General features: G+C 37.8%; 1 protein-coding gene across 2 annotated transcripts in view; it reads left to right on the top strand.

The window, feature by feature from the left end:
- Positions 1-19413, top strand: part of LARP4B (La ribonucleoprotein 4B) — a 104356-nt gene that overhangs the window by 53935 nt on the left and 31008 nt on the right. For both annotated transcript variants that reach the window (XM_050942244.1, XM_050942243.1), the window contains 8 exons: positions 11424-11571; positions 11827-11988; positions 14591-14672; positions 15629-15765; positions 16188-16291; positions 18102-18212; positions 18773-18826; positions 18909-19118. In XM_050942244.1, coding sequence (XP_050798201.1) covers positions 11478-11571; positions 11827-11988; positions 14591-14672; positions 15629-15765; positions 16188-16291; positions 18102-18212; positions 18773-18826; positions 18909-19118 — 954 coding nt within the window. In that variant the 5' untranslated portion in view covers positions 11424-11477. The remainder of the gene's footprint in view (positions 1-11423; positions 11572-11826; positions 11989-14590; positions 14673-15628; positions 15766-16187; positions 16292-18101; positions 18213-18772; positions 18827-18908; positions 19119-19413) is intronic.

The raw sequence follows: 19413 nt of genomic DNA, 5'->3' as shown, positions 1-19413 counted from the left end.
ATAAAAGTGCATTCTTGTTGGTTGCTATAACCTTAATACATATTCTTCACAACTTAGAGATAGATGTAGGTTTCATTTTTAGAAGGTACACATTATACGTTCTTAAACACTGATTTATTTTGAAAACTTTTCCAATTTAGTTTTGCAGAAATATCAGAAAATGATTGTTTGGTTATTTCATTTACTAAAGGTAATTGAAGCAGATAGTTATGAAGTCATTGGGAGGTGAACTATCTCCAATTCAACAGGTTAATTATTAATATTTGGAGGATTTTCTTGCCATGCTCTGTTAAGAGGAGAACATCCTCTGATAGATAGATATATGTTGTTTAACTACAACAACGTTATGTATTCTGGATTTTTTTCTTTAACAGCAAACACAAGGTCTTGACAAAACAAGCATATGTCCCTCCCTTCTCACATTTATCTCCAGACTTCTTCTCCTTGTCCAGATCTGTTCTGCCCCCAACCATCTTCTATTCATATGACTTTTTGAAACTTTGCACTTTTAGGGAGAGTTAAGGAATTAACTCTGTATACACAAATTTGCAGAGACAGCAGACCTCAACTCTATTGTATTTGTCACCTCTATATATAATTTATTTAAAAATATTTTTGCTGTTAACCAACATGTTACCTCTGGAGACACAAATCCACAGTTTGAGAACTGCAGAACTAAGCGTCTCTGATGGTATCTTCTAGACTGAGCACTGAGTTCCTTTAGATAGAAAGATGAACCTAAATAATCTATACAGAAGCCTATGGAATGCCATAAGATTGGGTCCCTAATCCATGAACTATTGGAACTCATTTACAAAACTTCCCTTAAACATTACACGAATATATTGTCTCATACTATAGAATTATAATTTATAATCCCTATTCCGTGGTGAGATATCTTTGAGCTATAATATATCTTTCTTTAGATAAAATGCTTTTTGAGGAAAAAATCAGAAATCAAAAAATCATTTTTAAATTAAAAATCAGGTTGTTTTATTTAAAAAAAAAAAAGATGGATTTTTGTCCACCTTGGTTCTCCCAGTAAGCATCTCAATGAGGTCTGAGATGTCTTTATTTCCTTCCAGTGTAGATGAGTGTTTTGAGTGAGATTTCTTAACAGGAAAAAATATATGTTAACTCTGAATTTTATTAAGTAGGAAATTAAAGAAACAAAGTACAAAACGTTCTGTTTAGCAACTTAAGACTAAACATGAGCGAGAACTAAACTAGCACCTTGTCAATAAAATTGTTTTCATATTTTCTCCATCCTTCCTTTGAATCACCAGAACATACATAAAGAAAATGGTATGGTAAAGCCACAGTAAGTTACTTCTTGGCCACAGAATTTCCCATTTTGTTTTCGTGTTAATGTAAATAGTAGAATTGCTTGCCTGTGAGAGCACTAAATGAAAACTTTCAGATCAGTAGGCAAGCTCTAGTTTTAATGTCACTTTGTTGCTCTATTGTAGCAAGCTTTCTCTTCATGTTTGGTTAACATGTCTGTGACATCATTCCATATTCTTTATGAAAATATGCTTATGATATGAGTGATGTAACTGAGATATACTTTATGCGAGATGGCTCGTGAAGTATACTTGGAAAGGTTACGACTTACTGAATGCAATTATCCAGTTTGTACGCCTCTATCATTTCTGTATCTGAAGTTAGGAATATTGGCTGTGCGTCTGTACTTCAACTATGCTGCTTTGGGTGATGCCCAGGGCTAACACTTCAGGTACAACAGTGGAAAAGCCAGGCGGGGGGGTGGCCCATCCTGTGACACTCTATACTGCCACTGACTCATGGACACTGTGATGCTACAGAGTCAGTTGGTCTTGTCACCTGATATTAAACATTACCTGGGACTACTTGTAACTTTCCACTGTAAAGAAAGGGGGGGGTCAAGTATGGGAAACGAAGGATTCCTGCCTTATGTAAATACTATTTAAGAGTGGGGAGAAAGGCAAACAGGACGACTCGTCTCCATGGCCTGTCTGCCCAAGAGGAAAGACTGCAAAAGGGAAGGCAAGGGAGGACTCTAGTCTGAAAGGAATATAACTGGAACTCTGAACCACAGAAACTTTGCAAACTGCCTGCCACAATATCTAGAGTGAGAAATACTATTTGGCCTTACACATTTTTGAATCATTCACACGTCATATTCAATGAAATGTATTCTAAATGAGGAGGAGAGACCACCAGTTCTCCTTTCCAGGAAATGTAGCGGAAAAACGACTCATAATTAAATCTGGTCAAGTCGACAGACACAAGCATGTTGAGAAATCCCATCCCAGGAGAAAATTTACAAGGGAGGAGGGGGGTGGGTGGGCAGCAGATGGTTCCAATGATGCATCAGACTTCGTATGCTTAAGAACAGTTCAGCTGTAAGGACTTGAGACATTGTTCACAGATTTGGTAAGTTGGGCCAAGATAGTCTCCATCTTATCTGTTGCTGTGGGTCTCAAGGCAAATTTTTTGGAGATTTATGCCGCCTTCTGCCAATTCAGCGGTGGTGAGAGGCTTAGGGTTGAGTAGAGTTTCTTCTGAAAATTGGCCAACTTAACTCTTTAGTTAAATCTTTCCTATACAAGTGTTGTCAACTTAAGCAGCATGTTTTCTCTCTTTCTTTGTCATCTCTATGGTTGCACAGAGAATCTTCTAAACCTGAACTAAGTGTGAAATAATGTAGGGTTATCTTCCTGAGTCTGCAGGCATGGGACCATCAGCTGTCCTGCTGTTCAGAACTCGTTAGGCAGCAGCAGAATACATGTTAATTGCAGGAATTTAATTGACAAGACTTGACTTACTATCTCCTAGGTGGCAGTGAAACTTCTGAATAGGTCAGTTTCATGCTGATGCTTCTTGCGAAAGGTCTGAGCAACAGCAGAATAAGATACTGTGTTTTCCAAGTAAAACCGAAGAGATGCTGGGAGATGGGTATCTTGGTTAGACTCTCACTACCACTTATGGAGAACCTTGGAATTTATGAAGTGGATGAGAGGAATAGACACTGTTCCTTCCAGTATCCAGAGGAATTTTTGTGGTAACAGGGGAGGCACATTTCACATTAGTCTCACATACTAGCCACGGGCTATAAAATATAGGAGTTCCCTATGCTGTGCCAAGAGTATTTTGGTTGTAAGCCAAGCCCAGATGATGGGAGGTTGGTTCTGTTCATTATTCCTGGATAATGGGACCTGGAACACTTAGTCCTGGTAAATGTGTCACGCCTTATGGAAAGGATGAATGGGAGAGTGGGTAGATGGAAGAACGCCTAGTTGTGGATGGGAAGTAAGGGAATTATTGTTAGGGTAAAAAAGATAAGATAAGTAGAATGAGTGAGCAAGCAAAATTTTTGGCAAAAATGGTATAGACAAATGGAGGAGGAGGTAGAATTACCATATAGGTAAAGAGGGGGGTGGGGGGGAAAGAACAGGAAATGAACAATGCAGGAAAGATTCTCTTGGAGGAAAGAAGAGTAAAGTGAAGTCCAAGAAGGGAAAGCAAGAGACTATTTAAACAAACCTACTCCTTTTAAATTACAGTGATGTGGTGACAGATGCTTTATAATGAGGACAACTACGCTTGGTCAGAATTTGAAAGCCCTGAATAATGGAAGTAAAAATTATGTAGAGAAGATTAGAACAGATATCTAGATATGTTGCAGGGCTTTCTGTTTTAGAAAGTTAATGCATTTAGTAGGGTACTTAGAGTGAACTAAAATAACAATGAAGTACGTAAGCATGCTGTGGTATTGGTTCATTAAAGCTGTTTCCCTTTAAACCTGCAAGCGCGTCAGATATATTGGAGTTAGACAACTACTTGTTCCCTCTTGTACAAGTAACTACTATATTTACATCTACTTTTGGATAAGCGATTGTTTTGTATTGATATGTTAACTTGAAAACAAATTGATTGGAGGAGAGGAATTTGCATAGCTTATGGCTCTTGATTTCAAGAGTTGTGACCTTTTTAATTTGCTTTTCTGAAAAGTAGTATCTTAGTATATATTGACTTTTATAGAAACATTTTTGGAATATAGTAATACTTTTTTCTCTTTTTTAAATTTGAATCAAACTTACATGTAGCTCTGCTTTAGTTACTCTTGTACAAATATTGATGGTCATCATCTGCAACTTCAAGAAAAACAGGTTTAGGGCATGCTTGCACTTTGGTAAAGACATAGTTAAAGTAGTTTTGTTTAAGGTAGGGTGACCAGATGTCCCAATTTTATAGGGACAGTCCTGATATTTGGAGGTTTTTTGTTTTGTTTTGTTTTTAAATATGGGCTCCCACCCCCTGTCTCGATTTTTTCACCCTTGTTATCTGGTCACCCTAGTTTAAGGAAACCTGAGGAAATGTAACAATTAAATGCTCACAGGTCTTAAAATATTAGCTAAGTCTGGTATGTTTTGGTTAGGAAAACTCTTTGACTAGATATTACAGTACATATGACACATGAAAACATTGCTCTATAACTGGGATTTGGCCTTTGAGTGGCAATGGCATATGAGCTCCCTGCACTGTTTTACATCTACTATTTTTGGCATCTGGGTGTTGGCTTGTCTTTTCAGAAGCAGTAGAAAGTTAGTTTAGATGTGCAAGAAGGCGATTTGCAATGTGAGCTTTCCTGTAGTACAACTTCTTTAAACATGGGTTGCTGCTTCAGTAAAGAACTAACTACCAGCAAAAATAATGAAAAAACTGGCCTGTTACAAAAATCTGGGGAAGAGGAGGCACCAGAAAACAGGATAAGTAAAACTTTACCTTCAATTTTAGAAACTGTGGAATGTAAGGAGCTGCATGCAGCAAAAAAGACAGCTAATGAGACAGCTGCTTTAGTCAGCATTGAGTGCCTTCATACCGATAATTGCATGGAGTCAAATCCTAAACGTGGGTTCTGGGGTAGAAAAACAAAGTATCCGTCATACAAAAGCGTGGAGAACGCTGACCCTGGGCCAGTCACTAAAACAAAGTACAACAGACCTTTTAACTTTTTTCTTTCATTTAGTCATATCCTAAAGGTCTTTAATAGATATGAAAATTTGGAAAAGAGTAAAGAAAAGGAAGACTGGGATGGCAGTGAAAGAATAATTGAAAATACCAGTAGGAATACTCAGTGTGTGAATAATACAGAAATCTCTCAATGTAGTAGTCATAATGGAAACAAATATATTCTAGCCAGAGAGCCATGTTGTTCATTGGACTGTGTTTCTCCTTCATGGGAACCGCTGTCTGTAGACCAAAGCTCACAAGAAGAAACTTTGTTAAATATGAGTTATCTGGAATATTACCCAGTTAAAAGTGAACATTCACAAACACAGAAAGAAGAAACAGTGGAGAATGTTCAAGACAACAGTCGTGACAGCCATAGAAAGATTTCGGATGCATCACGCAGACAAACAGCAATTCCAGCTTTTACCTATATTGATATAGACCACAGACAACATGGAAGAGAGGAGTTTTATAGTATTTGTATTGTAGATGCTGAAGATCTGAGAATGGATGAAGAGATGCCAGCTACTGAGCGTGGAGTGATTGCAGCAGACATAGATAATTCAGCTGTTACAGTTGAAGGAATGTGCAATGTGGTATGCCCTCTAGACACTAGGAAAGAATTTCCAATCCTGCAGTCAGCACAAGTAGAAGCAGAGTTTAATACACAGAAAGAACCCTCTGTAGGTGAAGAGAAACATAGTTCAAACCTGCAAAAAAATGAAACAAAGGAGTATTGTCATATGGACATCCAATCGTCTTATAACAACTTACTGGATAGCAACTGTCAAACATGTAAGCTAAATATGGAGACTATAGCAACAGATGGTTTAAGAGCACTAGTATATGATGAGTTTCCTGAAAATAGAATTCAGGGATTGGATACACTAGATAGTAGTGTCAGTTTGAATGAATCAATTAATAGAAATGATGAGTCTGTAAAATTTGTGCATGCTCTCAGAGGAGAACGATATTGTTCTTATTCAAAAGGTGTGAAACATGTTGACAGTTTTACTTCTGACATCTTATTGGGTTTAAATGCTAAAGAACATAATTCAGGAAAGAGAAATTGTAACATTGAGACCACACCATTTCATTTAAGTGAACATTTACTGAAAACTGAAAAGGAAGCAAATACTAAACAAAAGTTAGATGATACTACAGATAACTCATGTTTTCATTTAGACAGTGATTCCTTCTCAGTGAAGCAAGATCTGGAAAACCTTAGCCAGGAGGATTCCCTACTAAAGCCAGAAAGTAAACTAAATTCTAATGAGACAACAGACAAATTTCAGACAACGTGCAGTGAATTTAGAGAAGAGGCCCCTTTTACTACTTGTGAATGTGACAGTAAATTGGAACAGCTCCTGGAAGATGAAGAGAAATACACAGATGAAAATTTGTGTAGCTTGGAAAATGCTTTGGTTGCAAACATGATTAACATGCCCTCAAAATTGAAGAGTGTTTCAGATTTTCAAACTGATATGAAAGGCAGCGCTGAAACAAAGAGAGTGCCAAATATTTTAAGTCCTAATACTATGGAAGATGACAATCATGTGAGCATCATTGGGCAAACTCCCTCGTATCAAGCAGATAACATTCCTGTGGAAACTGGTTGTCTGAGGAGGACTTCATTAAGGGAAAGAAATCATACACTAGCATCTTGCGAACCACATAACGTAAGTACACATGAAATAATCGAAAAGGAAAACTGTCTAGTATGTCAGCTTTCACCAGCACTGCCAGAAAAGAAAAGTAAATTATATGACTATTCCAGTTCATTTAACAAAAACAGTATTTCCTCTGTATCTTTGCTGGCATATTCAAATGTGAATAAAATGGACTTGAATTATAAACAAGATGAACTATGGGATAGATGTTCATTCCATGCAGTGGAAAATGAATTGAGTGCTGGGACTGACCCTGCCAGATTAACAGGTGGTGGTGTAGAAATGGTAAAACAGCAAAAACTAGAAATGCATCAATGGGAGACCGTAAATAATGAAACTGAAAATAGTGAGCCAGATTCTGAAGTTACCATTTTTGATCATGACGGTAATACAGTAAGTCTCAATAGGGACTTAATGCACAATCAGAATGTTTTCTCAGTTACGCATGATAGACCTGTAACTTTGGAAGACTGTACAGATAGATTAAAAATGAGAAACAGTTTCAGAAATCATGAAATGGTGAGTAATCCATCAAGCCAAAGATCCTGTTCAAATGTTCTTCAGAAAAAAGTGGGAAAGTGTGATGTGATAGATAGATGTGACGATAGAGAACTAGAATCCGTTTACATTAAAAGGTCTACTGAACCTTCAGCTGAAGAACTTTCAGAAACTTATGAAAAATGTGTTTCAGATCTACAGGAACTAGAATTTCAAAGGGATGAAGAAAACCTGTGTCACAATCAATCAAAGGAAGAAAATGTTTCTGATACATCAACTGGCTACACAGAAGCACAAACCAGTGAGAATAAAAAGTGGTTGGGAACAAAGAACACTGAATCTGAAAACAGCAGTTACACTCTAAATGCTGAGATGAAAAGTTTGAAAACTCTTTCCACCGCCAATCACAAACAGACTGAAACTTGTGATCTGAACACATCTGATGCACATTTTTGTGGGGTTTATACTGACCCAGAGCAGGTAGATAGATATGCTGCTACTCCTTCATATGAATTACCTAATGTCCAAGTTGGTGCCAGAGAACTGCAACAAGGCAACGGGAGGTGTGTTCTACATCTGATGGAAGATATTTTGAATGAATCAGAAAATGCCTGTAAAGTAGGTACACCAAATTCCCATGATGAAATGAGTTCACAGTTCTTAACTCTGCAGACCGATGATGCTGATTTAACAAGTCAGATATTTTCTGACACCATTTTTAGTGATAATAGTGAATATCTGATGGGCTATTTATGGAATACTGCTACTTCTAACACAGTTATGGAGAACAGACAAAACATACCTAATGAGAATGTCCAGAACCAGCCTCAAGATTTGACAGTTTCTTCATTTGCTATAGAAAGAGATCCTTATCAGTTACTAGTAGCAAAAGATGATGGTATTTGGGGATGGCAAGATGAAGAATTTGTAAGTATTTTTATAAGCACGATTTATCATTTACAGTATATTAGACTTTAAAATATGGCTGAAATTGGGAGCTGGAGTAAATCTAAGTTCAATTTCTGATTCGACTAAACAGTGCTAGTTTCATATACTCTTTCAAAAAGCATATTGATCGGTTTTGGCTAGATAAAATTACTTTTTGTCATGCTGTTATAGTCCAGAAATGTTACTGACCGTTGTTAAATCTAGATCAATGCTGTATTTTTGCTGTTTAGAAGTTCAATCCTTACCAAAGTATGTGCATTTCCAGAATTGAGAATTGCTGTATAAATGACATCTTGCTACAGCTGTTCATCACAAGTAAGGAAGCCATCTGAAGATTGTCAGTAGTCCCTTTCATTGTGGTATCTAAGAGCTATATTTATAAACACAAAATGAAATGTTGTATTCTAATGTATTCTACATCAAGTATATTAAAAACTGCTGAGAGCCTGCATCACTTACAGGGAGTTTTAAATCTTAAATCAAACTTTTTTTTCAGAGTAGTTCAGATCAGCCCTGCAAGGCGTTCATTTATTTCAGTGGGAATGCCTCATGTTATGTCAGGATTAATTAGATTTTTAGAACCAAGTAAACCTTGTGCCTGCACACTTCACACCAAGTACTCCTCATGAGGAAGGATGGTACAGTGGGGTAGGGCACTTGGCTCAGACATGGGAAATTAGAGTTCAGTTTCCTGCTCTGCCAGTTTCCTGCTCTGCTATATGAACTTGGGGAGATCTCTTCGACCCATACTTGAAAAGGTAGTTTAGGCATTGCGGTCCTGAGTGGAGCAACACCTAAATACATGTTTAAAAACTCTGCGCCTTAGTCTCTGTTTCCCATCTGCAAAATGTGATAGTAGCACTTCCCTTCCAGAGGTGTTGAGAATAAATACATGGAGAAATTGACACTGAGGTACAATAGTGATGGGGATAGATACATGTGCTATACATCGATCTTGCTAATTTACCCCATCCTCCCCACCTCAGTCTCTTGTAGCATGAATTATTCCCACATTCCATCACTCACTTCAGCTCATCAGTTCTCCACACCCCTAATTTAATCACTTTTCTCTTCCCCTCCCCCCCCCCCTAAAATTCATAACTTTCCTCTTCTACCAAATCTGTTACATTATAATGAGTTCCTTGGTGGCAATGGCAGCAACAACACACCCAAACTGGATAGGCCACAAGTCCTCCCTGATGGCAAATGCCTCTCCCTTTCCTTCTTGCTCCATTTCTGCTGTTCTTGGGCCATGGGGCTTCTGCTTTGCCCCCTCCTTTATTTAGGGAGGAGGCATGTGGAGCTCCTGAAATCTTTAGTTCCTTCCTGGAAAGGGATTAGGAACTTGTATCTTCTGCTCACCTTTTGAGGAGGGCATCATGGAAGTGAGGGGGGAGGAAGAGGCTCCAGCGGAGCTAAATAAGAATGCTCAGCGTTAAGTCTTGGTCAACTGGGGGAGAGAAAAGAACAAACTTGACTTGCAGCTCCTTCTCCAACCCTGCCTTGGTTCACTTGCAAAGCAAGTGGAGTTACACTGGACCTGTAGGTGGATCAGTAGCAGCTGCTCTTACCTTGCACAGCAATTTCAGCACCTGCACCTGATTCACATTTTTAAGGTCCTTTGCAATCATTAGGGCTGGGAATACTTTGTTTTAAAATGGAAGCTGATGGCATTGGTCATAATCATTTGGGTAAGCTTCCTGTGCAAGCAGGCAAGTGGGATTTTGCAAATCTGTTTTAGGTTAATTAAAAATACTTACACTCTACCGCTTTCTTTGTCTTTTTAAATGTTGCAAGCCAGAGGAAAACAGTGGTCTAATTTCTTCACATCTGCTTACTGTGTGTATGTGTGTGTGTGTACTAGCACAATGCTGCAATGCTTGGGTTGCAAGCAGTTCATAATATAAACTGTTCACTGAATACAGGTCTGTCGCATCTTACGCGCATTTAACATGCGCGATTTCAGCTTTACGCAGTCAGCAAAAACAAAACAACAATTTTAATACTGTACCTGTAGTGCGGGCAATTCCACCTGCCATTCAACTCAATGTAATTTTGACTATACACAGTTTTCGCTTTACGCGCTAACCACGGAACAGAACCCCCACGTAAGATGAGACTTGCCTGTACCATCTGTAATACTTTTTAACGAACTAATATTTGAAACTTTTGAACTGAATTTTGTGAACTCAAGTCTAGTAGTTGGTGTCAAATAGGAAGTAAATCAGTTGGAAAAATGTGAGTAGTCTTCAGAAAATTGAAAATTCATAACTTTTTTGTGCTTGAAAGATAAAATAAAACATGACATAACCTATTGTGCTGGAAAATGCTTGAAATGCACTGGCTACATTGAAGTGCAGTGTGCTGGCTTTGTGATCATTCAGCAGTATAGTGCCATAATATTTGTATTTTGGAAAAGCTGGGCAATAAATAACGCATGCCTGAATTCAGCAGCATTTAAAAGTGTATTACCTGCCACACACTCATTACCCTTTTAAAACTAGTATTGACCTGGTTGTAAAAATGTATGAATTGTTAGTGTAAGTGGAACAGAATTGTTTTCAGCACCATTTCCATTGTAGTGATTTTTATAATGATGCTGGAAACAGTGTTGACCTATCCTATTGATACTAATTGTTTCCAGTGCTGGTTAAGGGTGGGGGCATACAGTGTCAGCAGCATCAATTCAGTTTGCTTGTATAGGTGGTGCTAAATGAACATACCAGATTATCATGTTTTACTACCAGCTTTTTGGCCGCCTTCTTGCCAAATGGCATTACCCAAGTTTTGTCATACATACTTCAGATGGTGCTATTTTTCTCCTCTGTTCTTTCACAGGAACAGACACGGAACAAATCTATTGAATCTCTATTAGGGGGCTGGGGCACATGACTTATGACGAGAGGCTGAAGGAACTGGGGTTGTTTAATCTGCAGAAGAGAAGAATGAGGGGGGATTTGATAGCTGCTTTCAACTACCTGAAAGGGGGTTCCAAAGAGGATGGATCTAGACTGTTCTCAGTGGTACCCGATGACAGAACAAGGAGTAATGGTCTCAAGTTGCAGTGGGGAAGGTTTAGGTTGGATATTAGGAAAAACATTAGTCTTTTTAGCCTGCAGAAATGTTAATTTCTGCACAATGGTATTTTCCTTGCACCAGTAGTTATATTACTGTTTCTCTTTTTTTCCTCAATACGATCATGTGGTGAAGAAACTTGGGATGCTCTCTAGCATTATATGTCAGGTTTCTTTTATGTCACATATGTAAATGGGAGTCATCTACAAAGTACATAATCCAAAATTTCTTTTGTAGGAGTCAACCAAGGTTTCTGAGTTAAATCCTAATGCAAAAGTATGGGGGAATCATATGTTACATTTGGAAGCTAGTGGTGCCACTGATGGTAGCGTGAACAAAACCTGGGAAGAAATACCTGACCATCCTCCAGATTCCTGCAAAGAAGGTATGAATAATAGTTTTTAAAGCTTCTGTTCTGGCTGCAGTAAACCCAGTCCAGAACTTCCGAGTAATGTCACAAATATTCTAATGTAAGACACAAACATGAAAATTATTAAGAAAACAAAGGTATTCTCAGATTTCTTCCAGATTACAGTTCTTTACTGAGGTTTATTTATATAAATCAGTTATTGCAAACGAAAGTTTAGACCTCCTTAATGAAAAATCCACTTCAGACATTTTCTTGTAATCCTTGCTACAGGACTGGATGCCAATGGTGATGGTGACAAAAAGCAGCAAAATGCAGTGTTAACAGAACTGCAAGAGCCAACGCTAACAGTTCCAGGGTCGGACCAAAGAGATATGAACCCTTTGGCTCTAGATAATTCAGAGTATGAATCGATACATGAAACCACCCAGACAGGCAAGAAAAGCAACTTTCTTTATGCTTGGATAGAAATTAATTGTAAACTCTTTGCCTTGTAACTGAATAATGAAAATACTTATACAGTAGAACCTCAGAGTTAAACACTTTGGGAATGGAGGTTGTTCACAACTCTGAAATGTTTGTAACTCTGAACAAAATGTTATGGTGGTTCTTTAAAAAGTTTACATCTGAACATTGACTTAATACAGCTTTGAAACTTCACTGTACTGAAGAACGCTGCTTCTAACCATCTTAATTTAAATGAAACAAGCACAGAAACAACTGCCTTGTCATCCTTTTTTTTTAAACTTTCCCTTTATTTGTTTAGTAGTTCACATTTAACACGGTACTGTACTGTAGTTTCTTTTTTGTCTCCGCTGCTGCCTGATTGCATACTTCTGGTGTGTGGTCAGTTCATAACTCTGGTGTTCATAAATCTGAGATTCTACTGTACTATATACAAACATCACTGAAAATAATCACTCTTGCTCATCAAACTGAACATCTTACAGAATGTGTTCAAAATCTAAATTCTGTCAAAGTACAGTAGTTTTCCCTTAAAAATTAACATGCTAATGTAAACATGGGTCTTACACAATATTGCATTTTGTGGGCGTTAAATATACAATAAGTGTAGGTAGATCAGCTAATAAGTGTCTAATACTTGTGTGAAACAAAAGACTATTAATTGGTATAAAGACTTTTTACAAATATGAATTTTTGCTTATCCTCTCTTTTGTTTGTCTTATGAAACTGTTTCACACATTCTTCTGAGTCCCCCTTGTTACAAGCTTCTTAATGAAGCTCTAAATGACCAAACTTTGTAGTGGTCTATTCTAGTAAAGTTTTCAGATTACTGCAGCAGGGTCTTGCTATACTTTCTGTTAACTAGCTCTTTTTTTAAGTATATATTATAATGATTATGTAGTATATATTATAATGATTATGTAGCATAGTGTTAGGAATAGAGTCCAGTTCTGATTCTTTAGTGGCATAACAACTAACAGCTTCAGGGATGGGGGGAGAAGGAAAGTGAAGAGAAATAGGTGAAGTTGAATTAAGAAAGAAGAAAAACAAAAGGCTGTAGTGGTGGTGGGTTCTAGAGATGAGCATATTTTTCCGCTGAATGGAAGAGATTACTAAACAGGCAGTAAATAGTCACTGAACATTTAGTTTATAGTATGTTTGGTCTTTGTACATACCTGCTATTGACCTCATTGGGAGTCTTCACTCTAGAGTGATTGTAGTATGTAGTCCTAAACTTGTACACTAGTCCAAGGGCAATAATTAGAAATGGAATTTGACCTTGACACAGAGTTTGACATCCCTGGTCTAGGAGACAAACATAACATTTTGCAACAAGGGGGAAAATATATTGGCTGATCAGATGAGGCTGTAACCATTTGTACATCAATTGCGTTTACGAAAATGGTACTGTAAAACTGTGGTTTGAGTTACAGCAACTACGTCTTTACTTCAGAGTTGTAGTGTTTGTGAATTTGGAACATGGTGGTGAGGGCATTGAGAACTGATCCATTTTCACCAAACTTCATTGGACCTTGGCCCCCTTCTGACAACAAAAAATACTACACAATCTCAGGAGAGGGCACTGAAGCCTGAGCCGGCCCGAGCCCTGCCACCCCCATGGGGGAGGGAGGAGCAAAGCCAAAGCCCAAGAGCTTCACCCCTGGGCAGGGGGCCTATAACTTGAGCCCTGCCACCCAGGACTGAAGCCCTCAGCTTTGGCTTCACTGTGGGGCTTGGGCTTCAGCTCTGGGCGGTTGGGTTCAGGTTACAGGCCCCCTGCCCAGGGCTGAAGTCTCGAGGGTGGTGGGGCTCGGGCTTTGGGCCCAGGCCCCAGCAAGTCTAACGTCCTCCCTGGCAATCCCATTGAAACAGTGTCGTGACCACTTTGGGGTCCCAACCCGTAGTTTGAGAATTGCTGGTACTTGACTGCACTGCTTTCTTCCTATTTGCAAGGGGTTACTCTGCCTTAAATTTACTTAACTTTCTTTTCAGTTGTGTAAATGTGATTAAAACCAAGTCCAACTCAAGTATTTACGTACCTTACCATCAAAAAAACCGAGGAGTCCTTGTGGCAGCTTAGAGACTAACAAATTTATTTGGGCATTAGCTTTTGTGAGCTAGAACCCACTTAATCTAGGCCACGAGAACTCATGCCTAAATAAATTTTAGTCTCTCTAAGGTGCTGCAAGGACTTCTTGTTGTTCTTCTGATACAGACTAACACGGCTACCACTCTGAAACCTGATACCTTACTGTATACTTCCAGCTCTTCTCTAAAGCTCTTCCAACTGCTTGTGGGCACAATGAGAGACTTAGATGACATGCAGACATACTGCTTTATTAATCTTTTATATTGCTGATGTAGGGATTATTAATTCCTTACTTTTCTAATTGTTAGTCATTTTTTTTAAGTATCTAGCATTAGAGGCTTATTAATGTTCAAAGTGTAGGCTACAGCTGACCCTGTGTGTGACATTTTGAAGTTACTTTTAGTACTTTCTGGCAGAATTCACTTTTAGATTTCACTGTTTCTATTCGATTTAATCTTACAACCGTACATCTTCCATACTTAGGAGGAAATGACCAATTGCAGCCAGAAGGTCAGGAAGACCTACGAGAAGTGCTTAAAAAAACACTGGAATTCTGCTTATCTAGGTATGTATAATATGTAAATATGGGACGTCGTAGGATAGTTAGGATCCTGTTATATTACTTTCTATCCCTAAGATGTGATGGGATCTCTATCTTCCAAAAGTAAAAACTTAGTGGAAAGGAATAGCAATATTAGAGGAAATGATCCATGGAAGAAGTCCAGCATGTAATGTTACTGATATATTCTGTAGCTCAAACAGAAACCATGAATTCAGTGCAGAAATTCCTGCATCAGGTCCTGTGGCCTGTGTTTTATGCAGGAGGTCAACAGTAGTTGCTTCTGGCCTTAACATTCATGAATCTACTGTTCTGAAATTCATAACCCAGTTTTATTCATCATAACTCTGTACTACTCCACTACCTTTTTTATGAATTTAGATTAAGAGGATAGTGAAACTACTATGAAATAAATCAAATACAATTCATAAGGTTGTTTTTGTTTCTGTACCAGAGGGCTTTGATATGCTTGTGCATTCTGCCTATGCATCTGTATTTGAGATGAAGTAAATAATTCCTTTCATCCTACATGGTTACAAAACTAATACAAGATGTTAACTGTTGAACTCCTGTGTTACCACTTAGTTAACATCCACTTCCAATTGAAATAGTCCATTGAAATAGTGGAATTTTCAGGACTTCCATATTCAGGAAGATGGATCACTTGCCTCTTCCAAGTATGCCAGCACAATCTGTGGCAGTGAAATGGCTAATGGCCGGTGGTAATTCTAACAATTGGTTTGAAGTAGAACAGCAAAATAATGATGCTGAGTGGTTCTGATGGGAAAATGAGTGAAAATATATTCTCAAGATAAAGGATGCTGTAAGAATCTGGTACTTCCTACTTTGTGGAGATGACTATAACATTCTACTGTGGGAGTTTGTCTTTGCAAATAATCCTTTTTGCACATGATGAATTTAGTGGGAAACCAGGATTAACTACTTATTTTTCTTTCCAACAGAGAGAATCTTGCCAGTGACATGTACCTTATATCACAGATGGACAGTGATCAGTATGTGCCAATAATAACAGTAGCAAACCTTGATCATGTCAAGAAACTCAGTACTGATATGGATTTGATTGTGGAAGTGCTGAGATGTAAGTAAATGGTGTATTTTGACAGCATTTTATAGTTCATACTGAATGCTTTAGGACCTACTAAATATTTGCAACTTAAATAAGGCCACTTAAAACTATTGAACATGAACAAATATTCAGCCTTTCATATAATGCTAGCACATTCATATTTCAGTGCATTAGACAGAATTTCATGGTTGCTAGTGTAGTTTTAATTAGATTAAGGGTCTGTCTATACTGTGACAATGAGCGTGTTTAAGATGTTTGGAAAGAAACCACGTTTTACACAATGACGCTTTACACAAACAGGAACAAAATTATGTTTAAAAACAGGTTTATGTAAACAGTGCAGGCAGACCTTAAATGACTAGCTCTTTCAGGGTGTAAAACTGCTTCACTTACTGTTTTCTAAAACCAGATTTTTTTTTCCCCTTTCCTCTTAGCATTGCCTTTAGTCCAAGTGGATGAGAAGGGAGAGAAAGTCAGGCCAAATCAGAATCGTTGCATTGTGATTTTACGTGAAGTACCTGAATCTACACCCATTGAAGTAAGGATATTGTAGTTCCATAAAACAAAAAATGCTGCACCCTCTTGACTCAGGAATTCATATTCTCCAGTTCATAAGAATATACCGAGGAGATTTAACCTACTTTTTAACATTTCTAATGAGATTGCTAGACTTTATAAACCAAAGTCCATTAGAATGATCTGTGGTGTTTCTCTGTAGAAATGCGTGGTTTCAAGAACATTACAGTAAGACGTGTTTCGCGTGAACTTTTGTAAAGGGCTAAAGCACTCAAAACTGCTGTTGAGACTATACAGAAATTCTTATAAATAGGTTTAAATGCTGGTCTCCCTTTATAGAACCATAGCTGTAGGTCCCCTACACTAGGGACCTATTCAGGGATTTAGGCAGGTGACCATGCCTCCACAATAGATCAGCAGAGTACTTCTCTATGGCCTTCCTCATCTTAGAATCTCCCTCCCTTAAAATATTTTCTGCTTGCCTTCTTTACAATATGTTCCAGCCTCTTTGCTCTGGGGCATAACCTAGTAAATGGATAAAATTATGTAAAGGAAAAACTTTTAACAGAAAAAGTCACTGGTGAAGCCGGAAGCCTGTCCTTGAGTGTGAGTTCAGGCATCAAAAGCTTTCCTGTAGCACCGAGGCCATCAGCTTAATATACACTAGTTTGTTGGAAGGAGTGTTAGTGGTCCAGTGGATCACTAATTGTGGAATGTGAAGAAAAACATTGGGGGAAGGGGAGGACAAGGAGGGGGAAGTGTTTCCCAATTCCTGAATAATGAAGACATTCAGTGGATATCTTTGAAGCAGATTGGACTTGAGATAGTAGAAAGAAGATGGAGCAGCAGAGGGATCCTTAACTACCCCATTTTGGGGAACAAGAAGGAGGCAGAGACTTGACACAGGATGGGAAAGCGTAGAATTGAAAATGTACAAGAACAATTTAATGTTGAAAGCAATGAAATGTATTATATTACTGAAGGAAAAAATAATAGGAAATAACAATGGACTTTAAAGTAAACAAAAGATATGGCAGGTCTTCCTTTCAATAATCCAGCTATTTTAACTTTCAAAGTAGTTGGCGAAGAGACATTTCATGTGCGTACAAAGTTCTTGCATGGATGTTTTCCCCCTGTCACCCGTTTGCTGATTATCATAAGATGTATCGATGCTGGAACTATGTAGCTGATCTGCCTTGAACATTTGCAAAATAGCTGTATGAACCACTGGCTTTAAAAATGGCCAAGACCTGTCAGAAGCCAAGTGCATAGTGTAGCTAAACACTGTAGAAACTACAGCAGATGTTAATTGCATACATCTTCTAGCATAATGGAAAATTGTACAAAGTCTGACCAGAATGTTCAAAGCCGCTGTCAGGTCTTTAGAGTCGCATCATGGTTCTGGATATTACTTGGCTTTTGATTCTATGAATAAAGCATAGTGGAATATTCTGTATTTAGGCAATGTAAATTGACATTGAAAAGTATTTTCGCTTCTGTGTTGCCTAAATCCACTATTTTGAGACAATAGAAATCCTGCATTTATTCTCAAATGAAAGCCCTCTAAATAAATTTTTTGCTCCTGTTTTTAAACAGTACTGAGAAGAAAAATTCCAGTATGACCTTCGTAATGCAACATTTCGTATTCCTTTATATTAAAAATAAACTTTAAGATTAAGCATTACTGCGGGTATTTTAATCTCTCTGTTCTTAGTGAAAAGCATTTTTATTCTTGTCTCTTACCAGTAGTTCACATTCAAAGTCCTGCACTTCACAATAACCTTTCTTTTTTTCAAATCCATCCTCCTTCCTGCCCCCCAACCTTTTCTTAGGAGGTTGAAGCACTCTTCAGGGGAGATAATTTGCCTAAATTTATCAACTGTGAGTTTGCCTATAATGACAATTGGTTCATTACATTTGAGTCAGAAGCTGATGCACAGCAGGTAACAACTTTTTTTTTTTCTCAGAAGTAAAATATTAGTCTTTAGAATGCTTCAGGGCAATAGCAGATCAGGGTGGGCAAAAATCCATACATATATAATTTTTTTGTGAACATTTCTAGTCAAAGAAATACTGCTAAACCTCCAGTTAGTAATATCAGAAGTCTGATGTTAAGTAAACGTAACCAGTAAGAACTTCATGCCGTGTGCATGTGTTCTTGTTTCTGTGAAATATTTTAACTTTATTTACACTACAAATGGTGATATTCTGTAGCACATCATGAAGCATCACCCTATCTGAAGAAATAAAATATTGATTTAGACTTTCTAAATGCCTTCTAAAAAAGTTGTGTAATTCTATATCAAATTTACTTCAATGACTCAAGTGTTCTAACTTGCGTTGACTGTTTTATACAATTACTGACCTCCTTCTAGTACTGGTGATATTTCAAATATAGCAATAGTTCTTGGTCTACCAAAACTCTCTTTAACACTAGTTGTGTTGAATTAATATTCATAATGGATATTTGACAGCTTTTTTTTACAAATGTCAATTTTATAAGGCTTACAGATACCTTAGAGAAGAAGTGAAAACTTTCCAAGGAAAACCAATTAAGGTAAATAAAGCTGTTTGTACTATTTTATTTACTATTAAGGTAATAGGTAGGTGTAATTAAGTAATTTAAATCTGTCTTGCAGGCAAGGATAAAAGCAAAGGCAATAGCTATAAATACATTTTTGCCAAAGAATGGATATAGACCTCTGGACATGAACCTCTACACACAACAGCGTTATACAGCATCCTTTTATTTACCTCCAGTATACAGTCCCCAACAACAGTTTCCTCTGTACAGCTTAATTGCCCCACAGACCTGGTCTACTACACACAGCTATCTTGATCCAACATTGGTAAGTGTTTAGGAGTATGAGAAGGATTTGTCTACAGCTGCTGCATGTTTAATTGTTTCAGGAAGTGTGTTTAGCATTCAGTTTGAAGGACTGCATGTGAGAGGTCACAATCTAAGTTCCACTCTTCTGAATGTATGTCGTGTGGGTTTTTCTTGAAAATGGACATTGGCAGTCCATATTTTGGAGTATGAGAGCCTCTCTTTGAAAGAGGCATCTGGTTTCCTATTTTTAGAAAGGGAAGATTCAGAAGTTACTTTCCACATGCTTCAAATTCAAATAGAGTTTTTGTTCTAGA

The sequence above is a fragment of the Gopherus flavomarginatus genome, chromosome 2 (assembly GCF_025201925.1).
Source record: "Gopherus flavomarginatus isolate rGopFla2 chromosome 2, rGopFla2.mat.asm, whole genome shotgun sequence".
NCBI lineage: Eukaryota > Metazoa > Chordata > Testudines > Testudinidae > Gopherus > Gopherus flavomarginatus.
The sequence above is the reverse complement of the archived record's forward strand: the minus strand, read 5'-3'. Positions and strand labels throughout refer to the sequence as shown.